Here is a 26,933-nt window from a genome sequence, read left to right as displayed (position 1 = left end):
TTTTAAAAGCAAGTTGGCAGTTTCTTATAAAGTCAAACAGTAATTTTTTTTTTAACATTTCACATCGTTTATTAATGCAGTATACATTAGATGCAAAATCTGCATTTTCTAAGCATACTGTGTTTGGATCTTTCAGATTCTTCTGCAGTCTTAGGTTATGTCTACAGATGTACCCTTAAGTGGCTGAACAACACATTCTATAATTATTGAAAATATAGTACAGAGTGAAATGATTTAAATATAATTTAGGCACATATTGATTATGAAAATAGATATCTCTCAATACCATACTTCTCTGTCTTGGTAAAAATAATAAAGCAAAGATATTTACCATATGACCCAGCAATCCCACTTCTAAGGTATTTATATAAGAGAAATGAAGATAGGTATCTACACAGGAAAATTTTTTCATGAATGTTTATATTCATAAGCATTATATATATATAATTTATAAATATAACATTTACATGTTTATTTAAAATTGCCAAAAGCTGTAAATAACTCAAATGTCCATCAAATGGTAAAGGGTAGACAAATTATAATTCATCCATATGATGGACTAAAACTCAGCAACAAGAAAGGAAAAAACTACTGAGAGATCAACAACACAAATGAATCACAAACGAATTTTTACTAAGTGAAGGAAGCCAGTCTTAAAAAGCTATATATTGTATGATTCTGTTCATAGGATTCCGGATGAAGCAAAATAATAAAGAGAACGAATCAGTAGTTTCTGGGGCTGGGGTGAGCAGAGTGGATTAACTACAAAGTGCCATGAAGGAACTTTATTGAGTGATGGAAATATTCTACATCTAGATTGTGATTACAAACTGTAGAACTAAATAGAGTAAATTTTACCATATGTAAATTAGATCTCAGTAAACCTGACTTAAAAAAAAGAGGACTTCCCTGGCGGTCCAGCGGTTAAGACTCTGCACTCCCAATGCAGGGGACACGGGTTCAATCCCTGGTCAGGGAACTAAGATCCCGCATGCTGTGGGGCATGGCCAAAAAAAAAATTAAAAGCCCCCTTTCATGGACTTCCTGTTGCCAGAGGGTATTTAAATTCCTTCATAATTTGGCCCCCAGCTCACCAAAACATGGTCTCATGTTTTGACACCCTTCCCAGACTCTGCACTTTGTTATTCTGGACTGCTTTCAAGCCATCAAATGTACCACACACTCAGGTTCTTCCCATCCAAGTCTCTTTGGGGGAGCTGAGTGGAGTGCCCTGCCCTCTCGCCGCTGGCTAACTCTTACTCAGCTATCGAGAGCCAGCCCAGACCTCAGCTTTTTGGAGAAGCCTTCCCCGACTCTTCCAAAGATCCCTTGCAGCTCCCTTCTCTTTGCTCCTGTACACAGTACCCTGGGTGTAACACTTGGTGTGGATTTATAATTACCTGCCACAGCCCGGTATACTATTCAAGGACAGGGGCCGTGGACCATGCCTTCATCTCCACGTGCCTAGTGCAGGGTTTGCGGGGATGAGACAGTCCCCTAGATTTGGGAGACACCTGTGACTTGTCACTGCAGCATGAATAGACCCACCAAGGCTGGATCTTGTCCAGGCCACCTTGCTTATGTGTACTGAGTTATGCATCACAGGAGAAACCCAGTCTTGTGGGGAAAGTTTTTAGTGTCCTCAGTGGACTTCTATGCTGGTTATCATGTTTCCAGCTGCCATTACCATCAGAAACCACATAGCAAGAGCAGTAACCAAATGCACCTTGCTTGTTCCAGGTCTTGCCAAAGAGCTGACACAACTCTTTCTTTGGCCCCTGGGTTACAGTGTTCTTAGCAGATCAGTGCAGCTGAGTCGGCCAGGGCTGCAGCCCTGGACACAGCCTGGAGATTCTTCTGACTCAAGCACCTAGAGGAAGCGCCCACCACCCCCGTCACTGAGCACAGCCTGGACAGAGCTGACACTGCCACTCGGCCGGCCCTTCCCTGGGACCCCCTTCACCAAGCCATCCTGTGGCAGGGAACGTTTCCTATAGGGAGACGGGCTAAGGGAAAGAATACTTTCTCTAATTACATACTGCAACTGCGAATTGGTAGAGGACATGCTACTTGTCTGTTTGGCTCAGCTCATTCTATTTGTATGGAAACATGATTCAATATTAGCTTTTCTCCTGAAGGTATATTTTGAGCATCCCTAGTTAGAAAGGGCACCTGATGACTCAGGAGTACTCAACGTCGACAGCTCTCTCCAGCTCCAGAGGAACCTCCAGATTTAAGAAAGGACTGAAAGTTTCCGTAAAAGGAAAACTCAGGTTTGGGAGCACTTCGCTGCCTGGTAAATTCCGCATGATGATTGAGGTGCTTTGAGAGATGTGTATGATAAGCTGGTCTCTCTGCCCTGAGAGCTCGGACAGATCCATGTGCCTCGAGGTGGGCACATGAACTGCATATGTGTACGAACTCATGATTCTGTGAATATCTAGATTTCCCAACTGGTTTGAGGACTGCATATGGCAGATTATGGGGTTATCTAAAGCCATAGGAAGGAAACTGATAGCATGATCAAGTCAAGACTGTGCTTTCAAAAGTTGTATTTTAAAACCAAAGTAATTTGTCTTACGAGGTCTGGTCATTTCTCTGCCATTTGTTCTCATCTTTCCTCCCTGCACCCTGACCCCAGCTGGGACCTCCAGAGTGCAGTTACTCCTCAGTGATGTTGATGAGGTGCTGCATCTGTCGTCCAGGGAGTGACGCTTGCTTCTCTTGCAGCCGCCGCTGGCGCCGCTGGAACCGCTTCAGTCGCAGGAGGTGCAGGGCCGCCGTGAAGTCCGTCACGTTTTACTGGCTGGTGATTGTCCTGGTGTTTCTCAACACCTTGACCATTTCCTCCGAGCACTACGACCAGCCCGACTGGTTGACACAGATTCAAGGTATAAGCAGAAGCCGTTCTCTCTTTGTTCCGAGTAGGGGATCCCTGAGGCTGGCTGACTGCAGTCTAGTCTTCTCTGATGGACATAGGGTAGCATTCAGGACCATTTCCAGTGAGCAGTAGCTTGGAAGGCGGCAGAACCAAGCACAGGGCGCACCTGGAGAGGGCGTGCGGTCTGTGCCGTGTGGTGCGTGAAGCACCTTGAAGCTGATAATTCCAGAGCAGCTCATTGTCTTAACCCTGTGACAACCTGGGATCAAGGAATCAGGCAGCTGGAAGGGACCTCGTAATCCCTTCTCCCCGTCTCCACTGGAAGCTTTATTTTCCTCTGTAGTTTTCTTGGCAAGCGGTGGCTGTTCATCTACCTCGAATGCCCCAGCTGGGTGGTACGGGAGCTCATCCCATTCTGAGTTCAACAGTTTCGAGCCATTGTGAAGCCCTGCCTGACATCAAATCAAACCTGTTTCTGTTTGACTCTCCAGCCTGCTGGGTGGTATTTTCTGAAGTGACCTTGATAGGCAACTGCTCCTTAGATCATGGTGCTGTAAGGAAGATCCGACAGATTTTTTTCTGTTACTGATTGAAACAAACAAACAAAAACAACATGATGGCCTAAATGCAGAATTGTAGGCTTTCAGGGCTCGAACGTATCAGAGATTATGTGGTAAGACGCCCCTCCCCATTTTACAGTCAGTGAAACTGAGGCCCAAAGAAACCCAGGAACTTCTCCAAGGGGCACATGTCTGGGTAGTAGCCAGAAGCAGGACTAGAGCCTGACAGACAAGCAGACCATGAGTGTTCATGCCGCATTTCTGTAGTTGGGGCAAGAGCAGAGACAAGGGCAGAGGTTCTTGGGGCACTTCTGGCAGTGGCTGGTGAGAGGGAGGTGGGGGGGGGGGAGGTCAGAGCCACTCCCATGATGAGATCCCGAGGACGTGTGCCCCCTTGTCTTTCTAGATATTGCCAACAAAGTCCTCTTGGCTCTGTTCACCTGCGAGATGCTTGTAAAGATGTACAGCTTGGGTCTCCAGGCATATTTCGTCTCTCTTTTCAATCGGTTTGATTGCTTCGTGGTGTGTGGAGGAATTACTGAAACGATCTTGGTGGAACTGGAAATCATGTCTCCTCTGGGCATCTCTGTGTTTCGCTGTGTTCGGCTCTTGAGAATTTTCAAAGTGACCAGGTGAGGACGTGCGCATCTCACTGCAGGTGTTTTCTGAACGTGGGTGGTGGTCAGCCCTGTCCCCGCCTGGGGGACCTTCTGCCCCATCCCAGGTGGCGCTCTGGGCTCACCCCCTTGTCTTGACTTGCAGGCACTGGACCTCCCTGAGCAACTTGGTGGCATCCTTGTTAAACTCCATGAAGTCCATCGCTTCGCTGCTGCTTCTGCTTTTTCTCTTCATCATCATCTTTTCCTTGCTGGGGATGCAGCTGTTCGGCGGCAAGTTTAATTTTGACGAAACGCAAACCAAGCGGAGCACCTTTGATAATTTCCCTCAAGCGCTTCTAACAGTGTTCCAGGTGGGTCCCCCTCCATCCTTTCCCTGGGCTGCACCTTAGGGGTTGCCTTCTCATCTGTCCACGAATCAATAAGACAAAACACTCCATTGTTATTATATTAGTAATCTCTGCCCTAATAACACTCTGATTAATTTTGTGCCATTTAAGTCATTTGTTTTGCATCTCACTCCAGATCTATGTGCTGTGATTTCACATTTTTGTGAGACCACTAGTTGTATTATGAAATAATCAACCCAAAATTTGTGTTTGATTGTGTGAGGTTTCTGAGGTTCCTGTGACATAGGCTCTAAAATCCTCTTCTTGTCGTTTGCTAATTTTTGACGGCAGGCAAGTTTTGTAATCCTGGTTATAATGGATTTATGCAGAGAAGTGACTTCTAAAGCCCTGATGCCTTGGTGTATAGTCAGAGGAATCAGGGTGATTAAGGAGTTGTGACAGCTTTCTGGCCCTGTGTTGTCCTCCCTCGTGTGATGTAACGGGGACACACAGACTCTGAGGACGTCTCTGCTGCGGGGGCCTTTGCGGGCACCGGGCTGAGAAGGGAGCAGCGGTGTCAGAGGTTCACAGGTGGCCCCGCGCTCAGAGGCCCAGCCTCTCCACCCCACCTGGCTGTACGCTGCGGCGTCCCACACCCCCACCTTGTGTGTTGTGAGCTGAAGCCCTTCCTTAGAGCCTGGCAGGTAGATTTAAAAGACCCATCTGGGGGCTTCCCTGGTAGCACAGTGGTTGAGAATCTGCCTGCCAATGCAGGGGACACAGGTTCGAGCCCTGGTCTGGGAAGATCCCACATCCCGCGGAGCAACTAGGCCCGTGAGCCACAACTACTGAGCCTGCGCGTCTGGAGCCTGTGCCCTGCAACAAGAGAGGCCGCGATAGTGAGAGGCCCGCGCACCGCGATGAAGAGTGGCCCCCGCTTGCCGCAACTAGAGAAAGCCCTCGCACAGAAACGAAGACCCAACACAGCCAAAAATAAATAAATAAATTTATAAAAAAAAAAAGACCCATCTGCCTGGGACTTCCCTGGCGGTCCAGTGGTTAGGACTCCGTGCTTCCACTGCAGGGGGCGTGGGTTCCATCCCTGGTCGGGAAACTGAGATCCCACAAGCCACGCAGCGCCCTTGTTGCCCTCATCTGCCCTTGTTGCTTTTCACATGCGATGCCAGCAGCGAGTCCTGCGGGAGAGGGGGGAGGCCTGGCAGGAGGGGCAGTGGCCATGGACGTCCCACGGTGGCTCCTCCAGTGCTCAGCTCTGTGACCTTGGAAAGTCACTATTTTCTGAAAAATGAGAGCCTAGGGAATGATCTCTAAGGTTCTTTCCTACTTGGACATTTTGAAGTGAATGGAATTACTGTCACTGCTCTAGACCTGGCCTATAGCAATAAAGTGTAATATAACTCAGTTTTAATTTTTGGCCGTGGATGAGTCATATATTTTTTTTTTTTTTTTTGGTACTTTCAGAGAAACCTGCATGGTGGTGGTTGTTTTTGTAGTACGTGTGCATGGCACAAAATTCAAATGTTAGAAAAGCATATAAAGTGACAAGTCTCCCTCCCACCCAGCCACCAATTTCCCGTTGTCGGAGGCAACCACCATTAAGCAGATTCTTTGGTATTCTCCCAGTGTATTCGCTCAGATGTAAATAAACATACCTACCTGCCTGTCTACCTACAGATGAATTTGCACAGATGGTAGCTCATCCTACGTGCTTTTTTTCATCTTTCCTTTTAACACCTAACGTGTCCTTAAGAACCTTCTTTATTGGTCCGTAAAAAGCTGCTGCCTCCTTTTCAATGCTGCTATGTTTTGTGGTGTGGGTGTGTCAGAATTCATGGGTCTAGTCCCCTGCTGATGAATATTCCACTGTGTCTCGTCTTGGCTGAGTGAATGACCTTGAAGATACACCATGGGGCACATGTGTGACAGTAGGTCTGTAGGATAAATTCCCCCGAGTGGAACTGCTGGTTTAAAGGGTGTGTGTCCATTTTTAACTTTGACACTCTTGCCCAAGTATTCTCTTCAAGGCTGTGGTAGTTCATCCTCCAGTGATGGGGTGTGGCGACTGCCCGTTGCCTAACTCCCTTTCACCGTAGTGAGTGTTCAGACGTTTTGATTACTGCCAGTCTGGTAGATGGAAATGGTATCTCATTGTGGTTTTAATTGATATTACTCTTGTCAGGAGTGATGTTGAATGTCTTCTCATGTGAGCAAGAGCCATTTATAGTTCGTTTTCTGTGAATTGCTTTACCTTTTCAAACCATTTGCCAAATTTCTATTTGGTTGTACAGCCTGTTTTCTCTGGGTATGTATACACGTGTTTAAATGCACAAAGGTCCTGGAGAGACACACCAACAGCATGCTTCTGGGGAGGGGACCGAGTGGCCTGGGGTGTAGTTAGAGGGTACACAAGTCTTACATGGAATGCTCTTTTATTTTCACCAGAAGAGTTAACTCATGTATTTATGTGATTAAGCATAACATTTTAAAAACTATAGGATAACAGGTGCATTTGTTCAGTGCAAACTGAACTGTGAAAGGCAGGTTACACCGGACATGGGCAGCCCCCAGGAGCTCTGGGAGAACCGTGGGAACTGTGAATCCACCTGCCCGCTGATCCCAGTTTTGGCTTCTTAGATTCTGACAGGTGAAGACTGGAATGCTGTGATGTACGATGGCATTATGGCGTATGGGGGCCCGTCGTCTTCGGGAATGATCGTCTGCATCTACTTCATCATCCTCTTCATTTGCGGTAACTGTATCCTTCAGCCTTCAGGCTGACCCGGGCCGCCTTGTTGACCGTGTCGTGTTTGCTGTCTTCCTCTCTGAGTTTCCCCGTGGCGATGGTGGTATCCGTTGTGGTGGGGAGGTGAGTGCCCTCACCTCACTCCTGTGCCCTCTTTCGCTGTTGCTAGGGCAGCACAGGAGAAGCAGAGTCTCAGTTAGGCTTTGAGGAATGACAGCAGCCACGGGAGGGAGCCTGAGACGGCACGTAGGCTGCACCAGTGGTCACCCACTCGGCATGACGTCCCGTCTCCTGTACAGGTCCCAAGGGATGGCTTAGGGCAAAGCCCTGTTGTTCTCCGTGCCATCACCCTTGAGGGTGTAGGGAAGAAAAATGTCCCTCTAGCTTCCAGGTTCTTTTGGCTGGCTAGTAATCAAATTGAGGTAAGACAGATTAAGAGGAGGAAAACAAATTTAATTTCATACAACATCCCTTGAGCTGTTTTCCCCTTCATCTTCTCTGGCTTGTTAGTGAATTTTCTTCAGGGTGGAAACCCCAGTGCAAACCTATGGGGACAGTGCTTTGTTCTTCAGTGTATTCTACGGAAGTCCCTCTCTCAACACATAGAAATCCTAGGAGTCTCTCATGCAGCTCCAACAGCCCTGCTGCAGAGAACCACCCTGTCCCCCCTGCCCAGAGGGCAGCTCTCCTGCCAGGCTCTCTGCATATGCCTCCTACTGCCTGTGGGTCCTGCTGGAGTTTAGGGTGGCATTTCTCCATCTTCTCAACTAGATGAGAAGCTTCTTGAGTCAGCGATCTCTTTTTGTATTCACATGTCTCGTGGCTTACACCACAGGGTCATGCACACACAGCCCTTGGTCAGTGTTTGTTAAATGAATGATCAGTATTTTCTTTTTCTGCTCTCCTCGTGATTAATTCTTTAGGCCACAGCCATATACTGGCCCTAATCTGCAGAGAAGTATTCCCTGGCCACTTTCCAGTTAGATATTGTGTTTTCTTTGTAGTACATGTCTCACTCTCTGAAATCCTTAAGTAGTTTATGTTCTGTCCCCCCCCCCCAACTAGAATAGATGCTACTTGGGAGCTTGGACTCCAGTCTGTCCTGTTTCCTCCCATGTCCCCAGCACCCAGAACGGTGCCTGGCACGTCAGAGGTGCTTGACAGACGTTTTCAAATAGATTCCACAGCACACCACTGTTTAGGAGGGTCTGGTGGGTAATGCTTCTAAAAACAGATAACGGGTATTTGCTCTTGGAAACCAGCTGTTACAAACTTGTAAGATTTTCCTGTGGTTTATTACTCTGCATTTTCTTTCTACTACCTAAAAGAATCTAGTGTCATTGTAAGACTAGAGATGCAGTATTTCTTAGTTGCAATCATTAGTAGGGATTCTCAGTGCAGTTATTCCCAGCACTAATCGTTTTCTGAGCCATGATTACCCCACGTCCGTCAGAGGAGAGCTCGTGTTGCCAAGCCATCGCCCAGCCCAGGACAGACTGCTTCCCCAGGCTCCTTGCCACTCTGTTTAAAAAATAATCCTACTGTATCAAAGGTGTTTTGAAAGTCTTCACAGAATCCACTCACATTTCTATCCTCCTTAAAGACTTGAATAGGTCAAGCATGACATCCCCTGGAAGCCTGCTCATTATCAGCGCCTTGTTAGGTTATGTTTGTTGACATGTTCAGCAATCCGCCTGAGAGTTCAGATTGTGGAGGGCATGTGGGACCGTGCTGTGCCTCTCCTGTGCCGGGGTCCCTGGGCTCCCGTTGTCTTGCATGCAGGTGGCGGTATGTCAGAGGGAAGCATCAGTCAGAGAAGGGAGTCGTCTTGACCTATTTATTGCCCTCTGATCCCTGTGCTTCTCCAAAATGTACTTAACTGCTAACAAGTAAGAAACAGGCATCGTCTGATTTGGGAGCCTTATTCAGGATATTTTTTTCAGTCATTCAAGGAAACCACACATAGAACATTATAGTAAGAGCCAAAAACCTGATAACTTGTTCAGTCACCTAACTTTTTACTATTTGCAAAAATGAAATTCAACCACAATAGTCTAAGATAACAGCCACCGGGGGACAATGCAGAGCAGCAGTCCAGAGCCATCGGGCAATAAGGCAGGCGTGCTGGAGTCAGTCAGTGTTTGTGGAATGAATGAATGCACGAGGTATTCACAGACTCAGAAGGTCATTTCAAATAAGAAAGGCTCAGGCTGCCTTGTGCGATGGGATCATCATTTGAATAATGTGTAGCCTTTACAGGGTCTTATTTGGAAAGGACGCCCCAGATAGATATGTTGTGGGTGTGAGTGTTTTAAAAGAAAACAAAATGCATAAAGCGAAATGCAAAATGCATAAAAATAACACCCTTATGTTATAGATTGTTTTATGCAATGTGTGTCATAGCCATAGACACCTAGATGTGTAGACACATGTGCACAAGCACATACATGCACACACACGAAGGGGAATGTTGGCGTTCGTAGGTTTTCATGGGTTTTGGTGAATCTTAATTTTGTTTTTGGCCAGCTTATCTTCTACAGGTTCTAGTTCTTTTTGATAAAAAATGGGACTCTGGTCTCCTAGCTTTACCAAGTGAACATAGCACTAGGGGACAGTTACCTGTCACCAGCCTCCTGAACACGGGGGTGTTTCATTGCCATTACTGACCATGTGTAGCTGCACTTAGAACCGTGTTGCATCCTTAACATTTTCAAATTAGATATTCTACTGAATGTCTTCTTGGCCATTGCTGTAGACAATTTGGCTGATGCTGAAAGTTTGAATACCGCTCAGAAAGAGGAAGCTGAAGAAAAGGAAAGGAAGAAGATTGCCAGGTAACCCCATTTTCACCTGGGCGGCTGGCGGAGGGGTTTGACCTGGGGAGCCATCCGCAGGTGGGGCCTGGGGGGCACCCGGCTGCACAGTAGCTGCAGCTCCTGTGCTGCTGCTTTGTGGGGATCCTGGCTGGTCCTGTGGGGCCGACCAAAGAGGCTGGACTCTTGGGCAGAACCCAGGCCCTTGGCTCTCATCCCCTCGGAGCTGAGAGTAGGAGTCACACGTCCCCATGCTTAACGAATCACTGCAGTTAATTTTGGCGTCATAAAATAAATGATGCATTCCATGCTGATTAGCTCTTGGACGAGAATTTTAATAAGATGATCTGTGTAATGAATCCAGTGCAGTGAGGTGAACAGGAAGCTCTGGGTGTGGGTCGTGCTATGTTCTTGCTATTAGGGTTGTTTCCAATTAATTTCTGTCCTTCACTGGGCCACTGTTGATTCAGAATCCTGATTAGCTTTTTTATACAAAGCAGTATGGTTACTTGGTTTTTTTTTGTTCTCTTCTCTTCTCTGTAGAAAAGAAAGCCTGGAAAATAAAAAGAACAACAAACCAGAAGTCAACCAGATAGCCAACAGTGACAACAAGGTAGATGTTACATTCTCCACTTTGTTTCAAAATGATTCTGTTGATATCACCATAAATGTACCCTTTACACCGTGACAGCGTTGTGTGTGATATTTTGGAGTAGTGAAAGTGTGGCGCCCCGTCATAGACACTGGCTTTCCAGGGGTGTCTGAGTGAATTAAGGCACTTAGCTGGTTGTTAACAGTATTTCACCAGAGAGCTGGTATGATGCATACTGAACTGGTCTGACCGCTTATTTTTTCTTGATTGGAATGATGTGGTCAGGCCTGACCTGCGTCAGTATCTTCTCAGTGGGGATTAAAATCAAGGATTGCTGAAAGATGTCTGTCCCCAGTGCGTGGGTGTCTCAGGATCAGAGGGTCTGGGCGCTCAGGGCCCTACTGTGAAACTTCGTGCACCGTGTCAGCTCTGGATTTTTCATTAATTTGTTCATTTATTCAGTGAGTCAGTAAAGACTTTTTGAGTGGTGACTGTGTGTCAGCTACTGGGGATCGGAAATGGCCAAGACCAGCGAGGTCCCTGCATGCGTGGGGCTCTCAGTCTGGCGGGGCGGCAGGAATCTGTAAGGCAGTTCTCACGTAGCGTGGGTGCCAGTGTTGGGAGAGGAAGAGGCATGGGTGGGGCTGGCTGTCCATGGCTGGGCAGGGGTCACACCAGTTTGCTCCTCATCTGCCCTCAGACCTTCTGTTTTCGGCAGAGTCACCAGCTGGGGGCACCTGCTGTCCCGACACACTTACATACAGCGCACGCTCTGGAGACAACTCCTCTGCCCCGTGCTGAACCGCAGGGTTGAGCCTTTACTTGCCCCTCTCAAGTACATTTAAGTCAGTCTCCGTTCCTCCCAAGACCTCTCTGTCTTCCCAGGTCACCATCGATGACTACCGAGAAGAGGATGAGGACAAGGACCCCTACCCACCTTGTGATGTGCCAGGTATGTGGCGGAGGCCAGAGACAGGCTCTCAGCGCATGAGCCATGTGTCTTTGCTCTCACTCTGATCAGCGGCTGAGTCTGCGGCTGGCTGGCCCAGCTGGGCACACGTGGGGCTGCCGAGGCCGCCGAGGCCACGGGTGCAGTCCCCTCGTGGGCCGGTTAGCTCTGTTTTTCTCGTGGTTGCAGGCGGCTTATGTAACCTAGGCTCCAGGGGGCGGGGAGAGAACGCGTAGGTGGAGCAGGGCAAGCCCACACTGGGCTGGGACGTCTCTCTAGGAGACGGCCAGTTATCAACACTCACCTGATACTTCCACCTCGACTGGGGCCTTCACTGGCTGGCATGGGAGGGACCGTGGAGTCAGGGAGCCTGGGGGCCTTTGTGTGATTTGAAACCCCACACAGTTTTTCAGGCTGAAGCAGAGCATGGGGCTTGCCGGGGAAGCAGCAAGGTGCTGGGGGGATGGGCAGTGAGAATCCCACAGCTGCCACCTTCACCTTCGCTCAGATCTTAAACTGCTGGGGCCTCATTCCCACAGCTATGCATGCTCACCAGACGGGCCGCTTCTCAGCCTCTCTCCACCCCCACATACTCTCCGTTCGGATTTGGAAGGGTTTTGATTAATGTAAGCTGATAGATGATGTTAAAGTTTAAGCCAAATATTCATGTGAAATTGAGGATGACCATCGAAACCCAAATGCAGTCTTTGTTTATTTCATGCCTAAAAAAAAGTGTCTCCTTTAAAGTAGGTGAAGAGGAAGAGGAGGAGGAAGAGGATGAACCCGAGGTTCCTGCTGGCCCCCGTCCTCGCAGAATCTCTGAGTTGAACATGAAAGAGAAAATCACCCCCATCCCCGAAGGGAGCGCTTTCTTCATTCTTAGCAAGACCAACCCGTAAATATCCCCTTTCTAGTTGCGCGGCTGCCCCGTCTCCCCCAGGGACCCTACAGGTTGCTTGAGGGGTGGCTGGGGATGGGGTGAGGGAAGATGGTTCTCAGTCCCTTTCTGCACCTGAGCGTCAGAGCCCCCAGGCCCCCTCGGACCCCTGTCCTGCTCCAGCCTTGCCTTTGCCCTCTGTTCATCTCTTCCTAGCCTTCCTGTGCCTGGACCAGGGGCTTAGGGGTGTGACCAGGTCCTGGGAGAAGTGCTGTTCCAGGTTCTCCTCCCCCCAACCCCTGCACTGGGGCAGCAGTGGTGCAACACTGTGGCTCGGTCAGAGCCCACAGCTCTGGTGTGCCGTGAGTCGTCACCTGTGAAGTGTGTTCCATCCAAAGGACCCTTTCTTCACGAGGGGGCCTTCTGTTAAGATGCTGTGGGGGATGAGGATTTTGACCAACTTCTGCAGCGTATCTTCACCCAGAGATCCAGTTTAGTTGATTACTTTTCCCTATTGAGTTTGATGGTGATAAAGTAATAATCGCTCAGTGATATTGTATAGATGGTAGCTATTCAGTTCAGCTCCCTGATATCCTGCTTAAAATGCATTTCTCTTGTTAAAATGATCAGGTGCTCACCAGGAACATGGTAATTACTCACAAGTACTGTAAGAGGAAGATGTGTATTTACTAGCTGGTTTCTAGGTTTTAAATGATCTGGGAGGGAGTGAAATGCCGGGGCGGAATCGATGGCTCCTGGAAAGGTTTCTAGAATTGCAGAAGCAGTTCTGGGCTGTCAGCGAAGAACTCCATAAATTCACAGGCTCCAGGGAGACATAGGTGGGAAGCAAGGGGGGCTGCAGTCTTACAGACTTGAAGACTGGATGGTAGTCTTTATCACTCATCACCGTTGACAGTTTGGGTATCTCTTTTAAAAAGTTATTCAGCCGACTCACTGACATCTGCAGCTCATTGCGTCTGCCTGTATTGGAGGAATGGATTGATTTTCCCCCAAAGCTTTGAGCACTCTTGCCCTCACAGCACTGGAAGGCCTTCCCTAGCTGCTGATGGCTTGCAGGCCCTCCAGGGACCACATCCCAGCATTAAGCAGCCCCAAAAGGGAAGATTTGAAGCAAGGGGTCACCTTCATATAAAGTGGACTCCAGTTTTTAAAGTGAAAAAAACATTTCAAAGGAAAACCTACATGTATTCTATAGACCAAAAAAAAAAAAAAAAAAACCAACTTTAAATTCTGAAGTCAAATATCGAGGCTAAGGGAAGTCAGGCACTAACTGCACTAACTAGCCCGTGGGACATCAGGGGCATCAGGAAAGGCTCTGATGGCCTGTGGCGCCGTCGTGAGAGCCAGGGCTGGGGGCGCTGAGCACGTGCAGTGGCATCCTTCTAAGATTCTTGCGTGATGGTGTAACTTCCACTTGACTTTCTCAGAAGTACTTGTTGTGGGTCGACTCCCCCTCCTCCCCGCAAAAATAGCACTTATGACAGAATCTCCACGTAACAGGAGATTCCACCAAGCCTCACTTACTGTGGTCATGTTTTGATACAGCCCAACTGCTGGGATTGCTCCCATTCTTTGTGAGCTGTTGGGATGAGCTCTGACCTCGGTCTCTGTTCCAAGGCAGGGAAAGGGAGCAGCTGGGCTTCACGTTATGGTGGGGCTATGTCACCCTCAGACCTGGATTGGAATTCTGCCCCTAGTCCCTACTGTCTGGGTCACCTTTTTTTTTTTTTTTGGCCACACCGCTCGGCTTGTGGGATTTTAGGTCCCTGACCAGGGATCACACCTGGGCCCTCGGCAGTGAGAGCATAGAGTCCTAACCACCGGACCGCCGGGCAATTCCCATAGCTGGGTCGCCTTAAGAAAGTTCTTTCACAGGCTGAAGCCTCAGTTTCTTCACCTTCAGAAGGACGGTGTCCACACTTTTAAGGACTCAGTGAATGGTCTCTGCGGCGTGTTCATACAGAGCACTTGGGGTCTGCCGTCCTGGGGTTTCCAGGGGCTGATGGTCCGGTGGGTCCGTTTGCTGGGTGGGGGCTTGGGCGGCACAGGGACAGCTGTCCTCCACCTGGTTCGTCGCCGCGGAGTGGCCCTAGTGTGCCGAGGGCCCGGGCCCTTCTGGGGCTGCGTCCATGCGGCGGCTTTCCCTGCAGGATCCGCGTGGGCTGCCACAAGCTCATCAACCACCACATCTTCACCAACCTTATCCTCGTCTTCATCATGCTGAGCAGCGCTGCCCTCGCCGCCGAGGACCCCATCCGCAGCCACTCCTTCCGGAACACTGTAAGCCCCCAGCGAGGACGGCAGGGCGGGGCTCCCCGGGTCGGCGCTGAGCTCTCGGGCAGAGGCCGCGTCCGCGCAGGGTCCGCAGGGGCCGTGAGGGTAAAAGCTCAAGTGGGCCTCTTGTTCACCTGTAGGCATTTTCTTTCAGGTTTGTCAGTGCCAGAGGGGTTTTGTTTTACGGGCACAAACCTTTATTGAATCGTATATTTTACACCTCGTTTCAAATATTCTGCAATAACTGAGTATTTTCAGGGGCTCCGCTTCTCTACTTCTCCGTTCCTCGCTGCCAACATTTTGGTCCCTCTTTCCCCCTCCCTGGTCCAATTCACATGCACACCTATTTTGAGATTCCCACCTGGTGGCAGCATCCAGCAGGAGAGAAAGGAAAATTGAAACCAGGTGTGTCACGTGCCCGGGAGCTCTTATGTAGGGTTGGCAGGAAGACTTAAATGCACAAAGCTACTTGGTTCTGTTACTGACAAGAAATACAAGTTAGGGAGATGACAGATGTGGACCTGAAGGGTTCAGTGGAGAAGAACTAAGTTTTGGTTAGTTTGGGGCAGGAGGTGGCTTTACAAAGAAGACAAGCAGAGGGTTTAGTCTCGTTTTTGTAATCAGTTTCATAATTTAGGGCTGGCTCCCTTCCCCAGCATCGATGTTGGGCAGAGACTGGTACCTAAATCAGTTCCTGCCTGAGCAGTTCAGTCTCAGCAGGTCAGCTGTCAGCACTGAGAACAGTCCAGAGGCGAGACAGCTTCAGAGGACGGTAGCCTGTTGACCGCCCGGCCTCAATACCATAGCGCAGTTTCAGATGATCGCCCAGAAAGCTGCCCGGGGAGGGAGGCCCGCAAGTGTGCGAGGCCGTCAGGGGTCGCTGCCTTGCCTGGTTGGTACCTCTTTCTGTACAACAGATTTTTAGAGATTTGTGTATTTAGACAAATCACCAGATCAGTGTCCCACGATTTCAGTTGTGACAACCAAGCCCTGTGCTGTCTTTTCATTTCCAGTGCTCTTGGTTTGAAGCCTGGCAAACCCAATCTATCAGATTGCTGAAACTCGGGCACCCTGATACGAAGATTAAAAGATCTTCCCCTCAAAACATGTGTGGGTGTTGTAAAGATGAAGGCCCTGAGCCTGTCTCAGTCTGTACTCAGAGGTTAGGGCTTTTGTTAAGATTCTCGAGGCTGTCTCAACACTCAGATGGAACAAGGCCCTCAGTGTCACTGGTTCCATCCTAAAGATGAGACACAAGGGGGAAAAGCTGTTTGGGAAACAAATACCATTATGTGATGGACTAGGTCAGAAGCTAGTCCTAGAACACAGATAGACAAAGAGTTAATTTACATGCGGGCCTCATGTTCTAATTTTTTATTGTAATTACTTCCCCATGGGTTTATTTCCCTGCCACTTTTCCCAAGAATGTTATTGTTCTTTTTTAATAGATGTACATATGTATGTGTGTCTTGCTTTTAAAATACCACAGTGTTTTTATTTGACCGTAGTCAGAACACTTAACGTGAGATTTTCCTTGACAAAATTTTAAGGATACAAGACAGTATCCTTAACCTTGGGCACCATGTTGGATGGCAGATCTCTGGAACTCACTCACCTTGTGTGACAGAAACTTTACCCATGTCCACCTCCCCCAGCCCCTGACAGCCGCCATTCTGCTTTCTCTCTGCGAGTTTCACTACTTTAGATACGTCATATAACTAATATCATGCAGTGCTTTTTTTTTTTTTCTTTAAACCTTAGCTGATTCATTAGTGAAAAAGAGAAAGGAGGCAGAGTGAGGAAAGAACAACCTGAGTCCAAGAGCTTTGACCCCGGGTACCAGGCTGAGCTGTTGGCTTGTCGGCAGCTGTGTCATTCTTGGCTACCCATGTGCTTTCAGCAGGCACAGCCCTGCTGCGACCTCGGAGGGGCTAAGGAGGGGGGGCAGGGTCCCCCGTGGGCAGCCTTGGTAGTGTACTGAGAAAGACCTTTCATTGCCTGGCCAGAAGCACAGATACACAGAAGGGTTCCAGCAAAATTTATACATCCCCAAATGGAAACAGTTTGGAAAACGAATAATACTGTCTGAAGAGAGAGAACTTCAGCGAGGAGGGCTGCCTTTGAAACAGAGGTCCTCGCCTTAGTGTAACAGTAGTAAGGACTCCCCTGGGGTGGGTCCCACACGGACACAGCAGGGCCCGTGGCTCTTGACTGGCATATCGGAGACCTGGCTTCCCGCTCAGCGACGCAGAGACTGGCCGCGTGGCCTGAGCAGCTGCCCCTGTTCTCAGCATCCACATCTGTGAAATGAACGGAGTTGGCCTGGGTGGGCTCCATGGGTTATCTTCCAGGGCCGCTCTCTTCAGTTCCCCCAAACCACAGAGCCCAGTTGTCATGCAGATAAGCAGCCAAGACGGCCTCTTCCAGTGGCAGAGTCTCGGCTGCTGTGTTTGTGGCTGAGGATTCCCTGTGGGCAGCCTTAGTCAGGCCCACTGCTGCCCACCTGTCCGCCCTGAGGAGAAGCAGGGACCCCAGAAAGGGTTAGCAGGACTCCACTGGTTGGAAAGTAGACAGTATTCTCAGGAATGCTGATAAAGTGGGCTGGACCATCATTCAGAGGCCAAGTCAGTCCGTTCTTTGAATGGGCCCAGCAAGGAAAACACCTGCCTTGAGAGAGAGAGCGGTGTTAGATTCAGAGCAGCGGGCAGGAGGAAGATGATAAGTGAAACTCTTCCTTGCAGATTTCTCCAGTCCGGCACATCGGTGGGGGAAGGGTGTTTGCTCCCTGATTGAATGGGCTGGAATTGGAGGGGACACGTGGCCCCATTTGGTGCCACTAATACCTTTGTTTACATTTTCCCTCCAATCCAAAGTTCAGCTGAATGACAGCATATTTCATTCTACCAAAAAGGCAGTTAAAAATCTAAAATGTGTGTGAGACTGATTTATCTGGTGCCACAAGTTACTTACCAGCATAGTGCTTTCATAAGTGAGCCTCTGTCTGCCCAGAACACGAGGCTGGGGTGGGGGGGGTGTGGAGAGGTGTCAGCAGGAGTGGTTACAGGAGGTAAGTATCCCCAAAGCTCTTGGTTGGACCAAGGTGGGGCCCTTTGAGCATCTCTGCACTTTCCTCCAGGGTGGCAGGCATATCCCGGGAGAACGGGTCTCTGACCGCTTGTGGGCGTGTAGCTGTCGGGGTTTGTCCGGATGCCTTTTTCTCATCTCCACGTGTTGTGCCTTGCAGATACTGGGTTACTTTGACTATGCTTTCACAGCCATCTTTACTGTTGAAATCCTGTTAAAGGTAATGGCTTTTTCATTGATCCTCGCATACTCTAAAGCAGCGGTAGCAATAACGGTGGCAATTCTTTGTTTACCTTCCAGATGCTAGGTTATGCAGATTATGTCTTCACTGGTACTTTTGCATTTGAGATCGTTTTGAAGGTAACAGGTGCCACAGGAGTGTGTTTCAGGGGCCTGCTCCTGTGTGTGACACACGGCCAAGACGCGTGACGTGCTTTTGGCTATTTTCAGTTTTTGTCCTCTGTGATCAAGCTCCGCTTTTTTTTTTTTTTTTAACCAAAGGATTTTTTTCCTGTAACCATTCAACTTGTTTTTGCTGTTTCTTTTTAACCTTTGAATGCATGTAGGAGCTACTTTGGCTTCCTAATAGTGATTGGAAATTATATTTTGCTCCTTTTTTAATGTCCTCTGAAATGTGTCAACTGATAACAGATACAACACTGTGTGTGAACTTTCTTCCACCCTTCTTGACATCAAAGTCAGAGGAAAAGCATTTCTCCTGCGAAGGGAATGTCTCTCTTCTCATTTCTTTGACTGCATTGTGTTTTCAGTGCCCTAAAAGAGTAACACACTATTTTCTTGCAACAGGATTTGCAAGATAATGTGGGTCTCTTTGTGTTAAGATATATCTGTTTTAATGGATGGGCTTACATTTACACAAACGAACAGAGCACCCCCTGGACAGGGGGCCCGGAATGTGCTGCCCATGCATGAGTTGCCAGTTGCCATTGCTGCATGTGGTTTGTGTACTGGTTGTGAAGGCCACCCTGGGGAGAGCTCGTTCCTATGTACTCAGAGGTCTGGAGAGCCACAGCAGAGAGCCCAGAACCCCAGACTTGCTGAGGGGCATGCGTCCTCGCAGTACTGGGACAACGTGGCCTGGGACAACTGTCAGGGCAGTCATCTGCTAGTGGAGAGACAAGCTGGGGAATGAGGTCTTGGAACCACAGTTTCTTTAAACCATGTTGGGGTTTTTGTGTGTGCATCTCAGGACAAACAAAGAAAAAAAAATGTATTTTAATGTACCGTGGAACTTGGGCTCTTCACAAAATCTTCTGTCAAATGAAACCTCAGTTAACATTCCAGGCAATAGGGTACTTAGTTATTTTCTCTCTCTCTCTTTTTTTTTTTTTGGTTAATGAAAACCAAAAAACCAACCAACCAACCTCTGTTTAAACCCTTGTTAAAAATCTTCTAGGCATTTGAGTTCATTTTCCTGCCTTTAGGCCAGTAAATTTGGTTGACGGTTGTCCTAAGTGAGATGCTGCCTGGGTCAGAGAGCAGATTCTACCTCTGTCTCCGCGGTGATGGGCATTGGTGCAAAAGGCACAGGGCGTGGGGTGCAAGGACGCTCACCTGGCCTCTGCTTCATCCTGAGCTGCTTTTTTTTTTTTTGGCAATTTGCCTTCTCCTCAAACTGAACAGGAAAATGTTATCTTTAGCCTGTTAGCCTGGTTAATTGAGGTTTTACTTTCCACATTTTTAAGTTGTTCAATGCATTTAGTTCCTCTTGGGCTTCAGGGCAAAGAGACACAGGTTTATTTAAAAGAAAAAAAAACCCACAATTATTGCTTTTCAATTTCTATATATTTGCCTCAGTGACTTAAATCTTCCAAATCAATCCTCGTTTTGAAAGTATCTCATAGAGTGGAAAATGAGCTAAAACAAGAAAGATTCAGAAAATGCAGAATCTTTGAGAAGCAGCTGACATCGAAAGGGTGGTTCCTGGTGGCCTGGGGAGGATTTGGAAGGCTGTTTGGATACTGGGTTAAACCATTTGAAGTGGCCTTTTTTTGGTAGGTTAAAGAGGGTTAATTATTGGCAGTTCCATATGGGCCAGTATAATTAGCTCCCAGCTCTGCCTCTGCTCTCCTGTACTTATCTGAAACTTCTCCCATCTGTTTTTTTAAAGAAGCAGTAACTCCATGTATTTTGCAGTTTTTATTCTGGAGCACTTCCTCACTAAGCTCCGTATTCAAGAAGCTCAGTGGGGAACCTGCGGTGTGGGCTCCGGGCACTCAGGGCCGTGACTTAGCAGGTGACGTGACTTAGGTGACGTGACTTAGCAGGTGACGGCTTCTGAGCCACACCTGGCACATGCTAGAGTAGCTGGACTTGGAGGAGCCTCTAAAATGGGTGCATCACTAAGGGCTGTTAGGAGCAATATGGGGCCTGGGAAAACCATGCAAGTTTCTATATCAACGGAGCATGTGAGCCCGGGGCTCGGGCACTTCTAGCCCCACTTGGGAAGTCTGGGTTGGAGCAATGTGGGCTCTGCTGGGGTCTCAGAAGGGCCGGAATGGCGTTTTGTGGGGAAGCCAGGTTGTCTGGGCAGCGATTACATCCTGACAAGCTTGGTCAAGTGGACTCTCTGCTGAGACAGAGCCTTTGGACATGCCAACGATATATTCATAATTGAAATTTGTTTTCACTGTAATAATGTCCAGTGAAATAATTGCTCTCTTCTTTTAAAATGTATAGGAAATCAGCTGCCCCTTTTCCATTTTTGAACAAAGCATTCAGTTGCTCTGCCCTGTTGGTTTACATTTCTGGCTTCCTAATGCACACTTGTTCATAGAGTCATACTTTGCTCAAGCTTTTGTAAAGAGCCCAGGTTTCTTTTCCTCTGTAGAGAGAAAAAACAAAACAAAACACTAAATCACTCATGATTCTGCTTATAGATGACGACTTTTGGAGCTTTCCTCCACAAAGGGGCTTTCTGCAGGAACTACTTCAACTTACTGGATATGCTGGTTGTTGGGGTGTCTCTGGTGTCATTTGGGATCCAGTAAGTATTCTGGGGCGTGTGTGAACGTGTGTGTACAGGACTGTTGGGCAGGAAGTTCTATGTGAGGAATCTTAACATAATTCATAAAGCCTAGGCGTCATTTTAATTATGGCATTCGGTTATCTGGGAAAGCTTAATTTGTGCCCATGCCAGAAAGCATTGGGACAACTCATGCTTTCTTGTGTTTCTGTTTTTCTTTTTATGCCCTCTGCTGGGTTGTGCTCATTATTCTCTGTGATATTTTTTTCAAAAGAGGGTGAAAGAAGTCTAGACTAGGAGGGAGGGCAGCTGGACTCTAGTCTGGGTTCTCCAGGGGCTGGTCCAGGGCCCGGGGCCGGCGGGGGCTCCTCTCCCAGGATCTCGGTTCCCCCTCTATACAGGAGGGGTTGGACGAGGTGACCTCTCAGGCCTTTCCAGCTTGGATATTGAAGGCTTCCCTTCCTCTCCAGGATAAATCAGCTGCTACGACCCTTTTCTTTCGGCATCTAAAATTTTTAGCTAGAAGGGGCCAAAGCTGCAAGTCAGAGCCCCAGGACCTTTCCATGGCATTGAGAGATTTCTGGTGGGGAACAGCTCCAGCTGTACACTGCCTGCCTGCTGTACCTGGGGGTTTGGGGCAGAGGCTCCAGTGGGAGCGTCCAGGGGTGGCCTTGCTTTCCTGCTGACTCTGAAGCACCTCTGCTCAGGTGCTGACCATCAGTGCCCCCCATATGAGAGCACGTGTGTGCACATGGCCTCTGAACTAAAGGGAAATGAGAGGCTCTATCCCCCTCAGAAGGGGGAGGACCCCTGCCTGAAACTGCCCTGTGTTAAAATCCTCTTCCTCACCTCCCATCAGTACCCAGTGAGAGGGAACCATGTAGTCACAACTTGGAAGGGCATTCTCATGAGTATCTTTGTAACGCCTGTAAGCTCGCAGCTGTGCCTGCGCTCTCCAGCTGCCCCCCCCCCATATGCTAACCCCATACCCACTTGGGACTCACCTGATATCACCTCTATGGGGCCTTCCCAGACTCCCCAAGGTGTGTTCCCCTGGCTGCCTTCCCTCTGTTGTCACACCTACACGCTGGCTTGCGGTTGCCCATCTCTCCCGCCCAACAGCGGACTCCTTGAAGGCCAGAGAAGCCCAGCACCAGGGCACTGCAGCAGGCCTCCAAACTTAGAAAACCAACCAAACCAACGCAACTCAGCCAAGTACTGCCTAGCGTTTACATCAGGTAGAAAGAATAAAGCAAACTCCTAAGTTGTGTCTCTGCTGCATTAGTTGTGTGCCTGTCAGGGTCTCTGAGAGTGCGGGGGGCCTGGCTTAGGAGGTGCCATGGAGCGTGGACCGGGAGGAGGAGACGCATCCTCGTGTGTGGGCCGTGGGGAGAGATTAGCCCTGCTGCACGTGGACCCACCATAGTTGTACTAAAGTGAAATCATCTCGCAGTATTTTACTCGCTGTAATGCACTCTGCTGGCTTGCTTTCCTCTGCTCTCTCCCTTAGATCCAGTGCCATCTCTGTTGTGAAGATCCTGAGAGTCTTACGGGTCCTGAGACCGCTCAGGGCAATCAACAGAGCAAAAGGACTTAAGGTTTGGATTCCTCTCCAGGCTGGGCTGGCTTCGGTTGGGGTTAGCTGTCATCACTGATTTTTCTGGGCCGGGACTGAGTTGAGGCCTGATGGATTTTCCAGTGGGCTTTGCCTTTGAAAAGAACATTTCTAACCAATGAAGCTGCCTCTGCTAAGTGCTGGTAGTGTTTTTCAAGTTATTATTTTACTCACAGACTTAGAGAACGATCTTATGGTTACCAGGGGGGGAAGGGTAAGGGGAGGGATAGATTGGGAGTTTGGGATTGACATGCACACACTGCTATATATAAAATAAAATGCCTTTCCATGAAAAAAAGTTACTATTTTTAAAATTTTTTGTTAATTTAACATGTTTTTCTTTATTTGATTACTGTTCACACTTCACTATTTTTTTGATTATTAATAGTATTCCTTTGGGTTTCTTTTAGTCTTTAAATCTATTCTTGTGCAGTGTGTACAAAAGGCCAGAGGGTTTACATTTTCCTCAGTCGTCTTACGGGGTACAGGGCCCTGTGGGCCTGTGTGCCAGGCAGTGCTGTACCCCATGGCATTTCTTCTGACTGAGCTCACTGCTTTGGAGGAAGCCAAGGAGGGACCTGCTTACAGGGCGTTCCTCCCACGTGGCCATAATGCACTGGGGGTAACTCCATAGATAACTACCTGAAAAACGAAGCATAAGGGACTGTCAGGTAGGCAAATAATATAAAAATGCATACAATCCTAGAAAATCTTGGCTGGTATTAGTTCACCCCGTGGCTAAAATAACACAGGGAAGTAACGCTCCCCTGTCGCCTCCCCACCCCCTCTCCCTAGCACGTGGTCCAGTGCGTCTTTGTGGCCATCCGGACAATTGGCAACATCATGATCGTCACCACCCTCCTCCAGTTCATGTTTGCCTGCATCGGGGTGCAGCTCTTCAAGGTACAGGGAAGGGCCTTCAAGCATGGAGCCCAGCCCATCTTCTCCAGGCGGAGCCCACATTTGACTGTCTGTCTGTTTTGTATCCAGGGAAAGTTTTACCGATGCACAGATGAAGCCAAAAGTAACCCCGAAGAATGCAGGTGAGTGTCCTGAACGTGGGAGTGGGGAATTTGGAAGAACAGATAAAAAGCTTCAAGAATCCGCTCGTGCTAGCATTTCAGAAGTTTTTTGTTGTGGAGGACAAGAGGCCTGAGAGCTCAGCTCATGGCTGGAGAGATGGAAGGGTTTTGTTTTGAGGTGAAACTCACATAACGTAAAATCAACCATTTCAAACTGTACAGTTCAGTGACATTTCATACAATCACATTGTGGAGGGAGCACCAACTCTGTCTAGTTCCAAAGCTTTTCATCACCCTTAAGGCATGGACAGATGACTTCTGATGTTTGGTATAGAATCAGTAAACTGGGGGTGGGAGTGGTCACTAAAACCTAAAATAACAGTTATGAAATGCCCCCCAAAAGCTCCCCCTACAGCCACGTATCCAATTTTTTCCTCAAACCAGAACTTGAAGCTTAACTTCCTGGAGTTCAGGATCTGGCCACCCTCTTCTGACAGGTCCCAGGATGCTTCTTTCTCCTTGCTCCCATCGTCCACATTTTGGCCATATGTTCACTCACAATAATGGGCAGAGGAGAGAGCAGGTGGCATATACTCATTCCTCTTATCCCAATGCATCCAGAAGACTATGAAGGTAGACACGGAGACCATTGCCTGAAGTTCTGAGACCTTAGAAGCATAGACGTCCCCGTGTCCCTGTCCTTTTGAGATGTCACCAGGCAAGGCTGGCCTGCTTGCACTGTGTTCATTGAGGGTTTCTTTTCAGCAGAAGGTGCAGTCAGAGAGCACCAAAGGCCGTGTGACTGTGGCAGTGCACCTCAGGGGCCCCGGTCACCCCGTTCGTGCTCTGGGGTGGGGGTGGGGCGCCCATGGAGGTGACAGCGTAGCAGCCGCGCGAAGACGCTTTCCCTTCCCTCGCTAAGTCGGCCTCCTCATCTGTGAAATAGAGACATTCTAGGAGAAATACTATGTGCCAGCGATTATAGAATTGTTTTGGAAAGAAAACTGGGAATACTGTTAGTGTAAGAGAAGGAATTTGATTAAAACTAAAATGTAGATTAGAGGATGCCTGGGCTTGTTTCCCAGAGCTTGTGGAATTCTGCATGGCCAAAACTTTCGGTTCTTCATTGCACACTTTGAGGCCATTATATGAGGGACGGTTCTTGTTTGGTAGTTTTCATTTGTGATCAGGCTGGGTGTCTGCCTGGTCACTCTGGAGAATACTCATTTAGTCATTGCTGCACGGTTATTTGAACCGTAGAGTAGGCTAAATGCAGGGCAAGATATGGAGAAACGCAGGCTGTGCCATGCTCAGAACAGTGGCCTGGCCGGGGGAGGGATCGGGCAGTGTGACCGATTCCACATCCTGCCAGGGTGACCGCCCACTTCCTTTCCCCTCTAGGGGGCTCTTCATCCTCTACAAGGATGGGGATGTCGATAACCCTGTGGTCCGTGAGAGGATCTGGCAAAACAGCGATTTCAACTTTGACAACGTCCTCTCAGCTATGATGGCCCTGTTCACGGTCTCCACGTTCGAGGGCTGGCCCGCGTGAGTACCGAGATCGTGTGTCTCCCAGGGGCGCTCCTGCTACTTCGTGGGCACTCTGGGCTGAGCCGGCTCTCCTGGAGAGCGAGTCCTGCTGCTTTTCTCCAGTTTTGTAGGCCTTTTCTATGACTTTTTAACTTTGGGCCACTTATCACACACTTCCTGGCCCACAGGGCTCCTCTGTCTGATTAGGCAAAGGATTAACCCCTGTGGGCAGCCAGGACTCTTGGATTTGGGAAGCTGGGGTGGTGGAAGGGGGGTATCTCTCAGCGGGCTCCTGGGGGACATCGCTGGATGTGGATGGGGAGTCCCCAGAGGCATTTTTCAGGCCAGCTCCTGTGTCACCTCATCAGTAAAGCTGCCACTACACTGTTCCTAAAGAGGCCCTTGTTAGTGTCCCAGACCATTCATTCATTTGTTCATTCACTCCTAGTCATGTACTAACACGTGCCATTGTGCCACGTCTTTCACTGCCACGCTCGCTGGCTCATTCATAAAGTGTGCTCTTGATACCAGCTCCATGCAACATGCTGTGCTAAGCCCTGTGGAAGAAACAGAGCTGTCTAGATGTGGTTCCCCCTTTCACAGCCCACGTTTAGTCAGTGTCCTCAGCCAAGCCAAGCAGGAGGGTCCTGGTGTGGCAGAGACATGCAGCATAGGGTCCTGAGGAATGGCTAGGATTTTGATGGGTGAGGTAAGATAAGTGGAAAGAAGGAAGAAGGTAGAATACAAAAGGAGAGCTCTTGTACCTTTGTTGTTCTCTGCTCTCTGATGGCCCCCCAGCTCCTGCCACCAGAACATATATATGTTGATAGTGTTCTGAATGTCAAGTTCTCATGCCCAGAGGAGGGTGGTCAGGCTGGCCGGACTCTCTGGATGTGTGGAGTGTCTGCGATGTAGAAAGACTGTTGGGTGGGGCTTGCTCATTGGTGGATTGGTCCTGCGAGAAGAGGAGCATGGAGTGAGAGCCTGCACTCTACAGAGGCACTAGCTGTGGTCTCAGGTTTTACACACGGCGCTTTAGGAAATCTGGGTGGCAGCTGCCACCAGGGATGGCAGGGAAATGAACAGACTTGGGGCTTGGGGCTCAGGGGAGGTGGACTCAACTCCTGCTCTGCCCCCGGGACTGTGACCTTGGCACTTAGATCCCTCTCTGAGCTTCCATAAGACAGGGACGACAGTATGTCCGCCTTTCCAGATGGACGTGAAAGCACCTAGCACGGTGCATGCCTCGGGGGGGTGCCTGGAAGGGCCGAATCTGCATCAGAACGAGCGCACATTGAATTGGAGGCTGTTGCAGTAGTTGCCCCTCTTTCTGCTCAGAGTTCTGCCCGGCACATACTTAATTTTAGTGCCTGTTTCAGTTTGGGGAACCTCTCGTAGTTCTTTGGAAATGCCCTGGCCGCTCGCTCATTGTCTTGCGTTTACAGCTTTCATTTCCACCAGTGTCTTCCATGTGATGTCCTTCCTCTCTTCTGTCTGTGACTAGAAAGGAGCCTTATTGGATATTTGTAAAATCTTTTCCGGTCTTCAAAGCAATCAGTCAACAAATATATCCCAGGTGTTCCCTCCACCAGGTGCCGGGCTGATGGGCCTAATGCTCAAGAGGCTTCCTGAGGGACCTCCGCGTGTCCCGGGGCCTTGGGGTGGGCTCCCAGTGAGGGGTCCGGCCATCAGTGCCCGCAGAGGCGGTCAGAAGCCAGCGGGGCTGGGCTGCTGGCCGAGGGCGCTGGCGCTCACTGGATCCTCTGCTCTCCAGGTTGCTGTACAAAGCCATTGACTCGAACGGAGAGAATGTCGGCCCCATCTACAACTACCGCGTGGAGATCTCCATCTTCTTCATCATCTACATCATCATCGTAGCGTTCTTCATGATGAACATCTTTGTGGGCTTCGTCATCGTCACGTTTCAGGAGCAGGGGGAGAAAGAGTATAAGAACTGTGAGCTGGACAAAAATCAGGTTAAAGTCACACACTGTTTGGGCTTCTGTCCCTTGAGCCAAA

At 48.9% G+C, this 26,933-nt stretch overlaps 1 protein-coding gene across 9 annotated transcripts in view; it reads left to right on the top strand.

The window, feature by feature from the left end:
• Positions 1-26,933, top strand: part of CACNA1D (calcium voltage-gated channel subunit alpha1 D) — a 320,332-nt gene that overhangs the window by 232,989 nt on the left and 60,410 nt on the right. For all 9 annotated transcript variants that reach the window (XM_082347969.1, XM_082347972.1, XM_082347971.1 and 6 more), the window contains 16 exons: positions 2,731-2,891; positions 3,848-4,073; positions 4,204-4,411; positions 7,043-7,163; positions 9,871-9,985; positions 10,508-10,577; positions 11,442-11,508; positions 12,253-12,400; positions 14,554-14,683; positions 17,922-17,981; positions 20,662-20,768; positions 22,258-22,345; positions 23,158-23,265; positions 23,353-23,405; positions 24,786-24,932; positions 26,689-26,890. In XM_082347969.1, the coding sequence (XP_082204095.1) occupies positions 2,731-2,891; positions 3,848-4,073; positions 4,204-4,411; positions 7,043-7,163; positions 9,871-9,985; positions 10,508-10,577; positions 11,442-11,508; positions 12,253-12,400; positions 14,554-14,683; positions 17,922-17,981; positions 20,662-20,768; positions 22,258-22,345; positions 23,158-23,265; positions 23,353-23,405; positions 24,786-24,932; positions 26,689-26,890 (2,011 nt within the window). The remainder of the gene's footprint in view (positions 1-2,730; positions 2,892-3,847; positions 4,074-4,203; positions 4,412-7,042; positions 7,164-9,870; positions 9,986-10,507; positions 10,578-11,441; positions 11,509-12,252; positions 12,401-14,553; positions 14,684-17,921; positions 17,982-20,661; positions 20,769-22,257; positions 22,346-23,157; positions 23,266-23,352; positions 23,406-24,785; positions 24,933-26,688; positions 26,891-26,933) is intronic.

This window comes from Balaenoptera borealis, assembly GCF_965194805.1.
Source record: "Balaenoptera borealis genome assembly, chromosome: 12".
In the NCBI taxonomy this organism is placed as follows: domain Eukaryota; kingdom Metazoa; phylum Chordata; class Mammalia; order Artiodactyla; family Balaenopteridae; genus Balaenoptera; species Balaenoptera borealis.
This window is presented reverse-complemented; position numbering and strand designations above follow the sequence as displayed.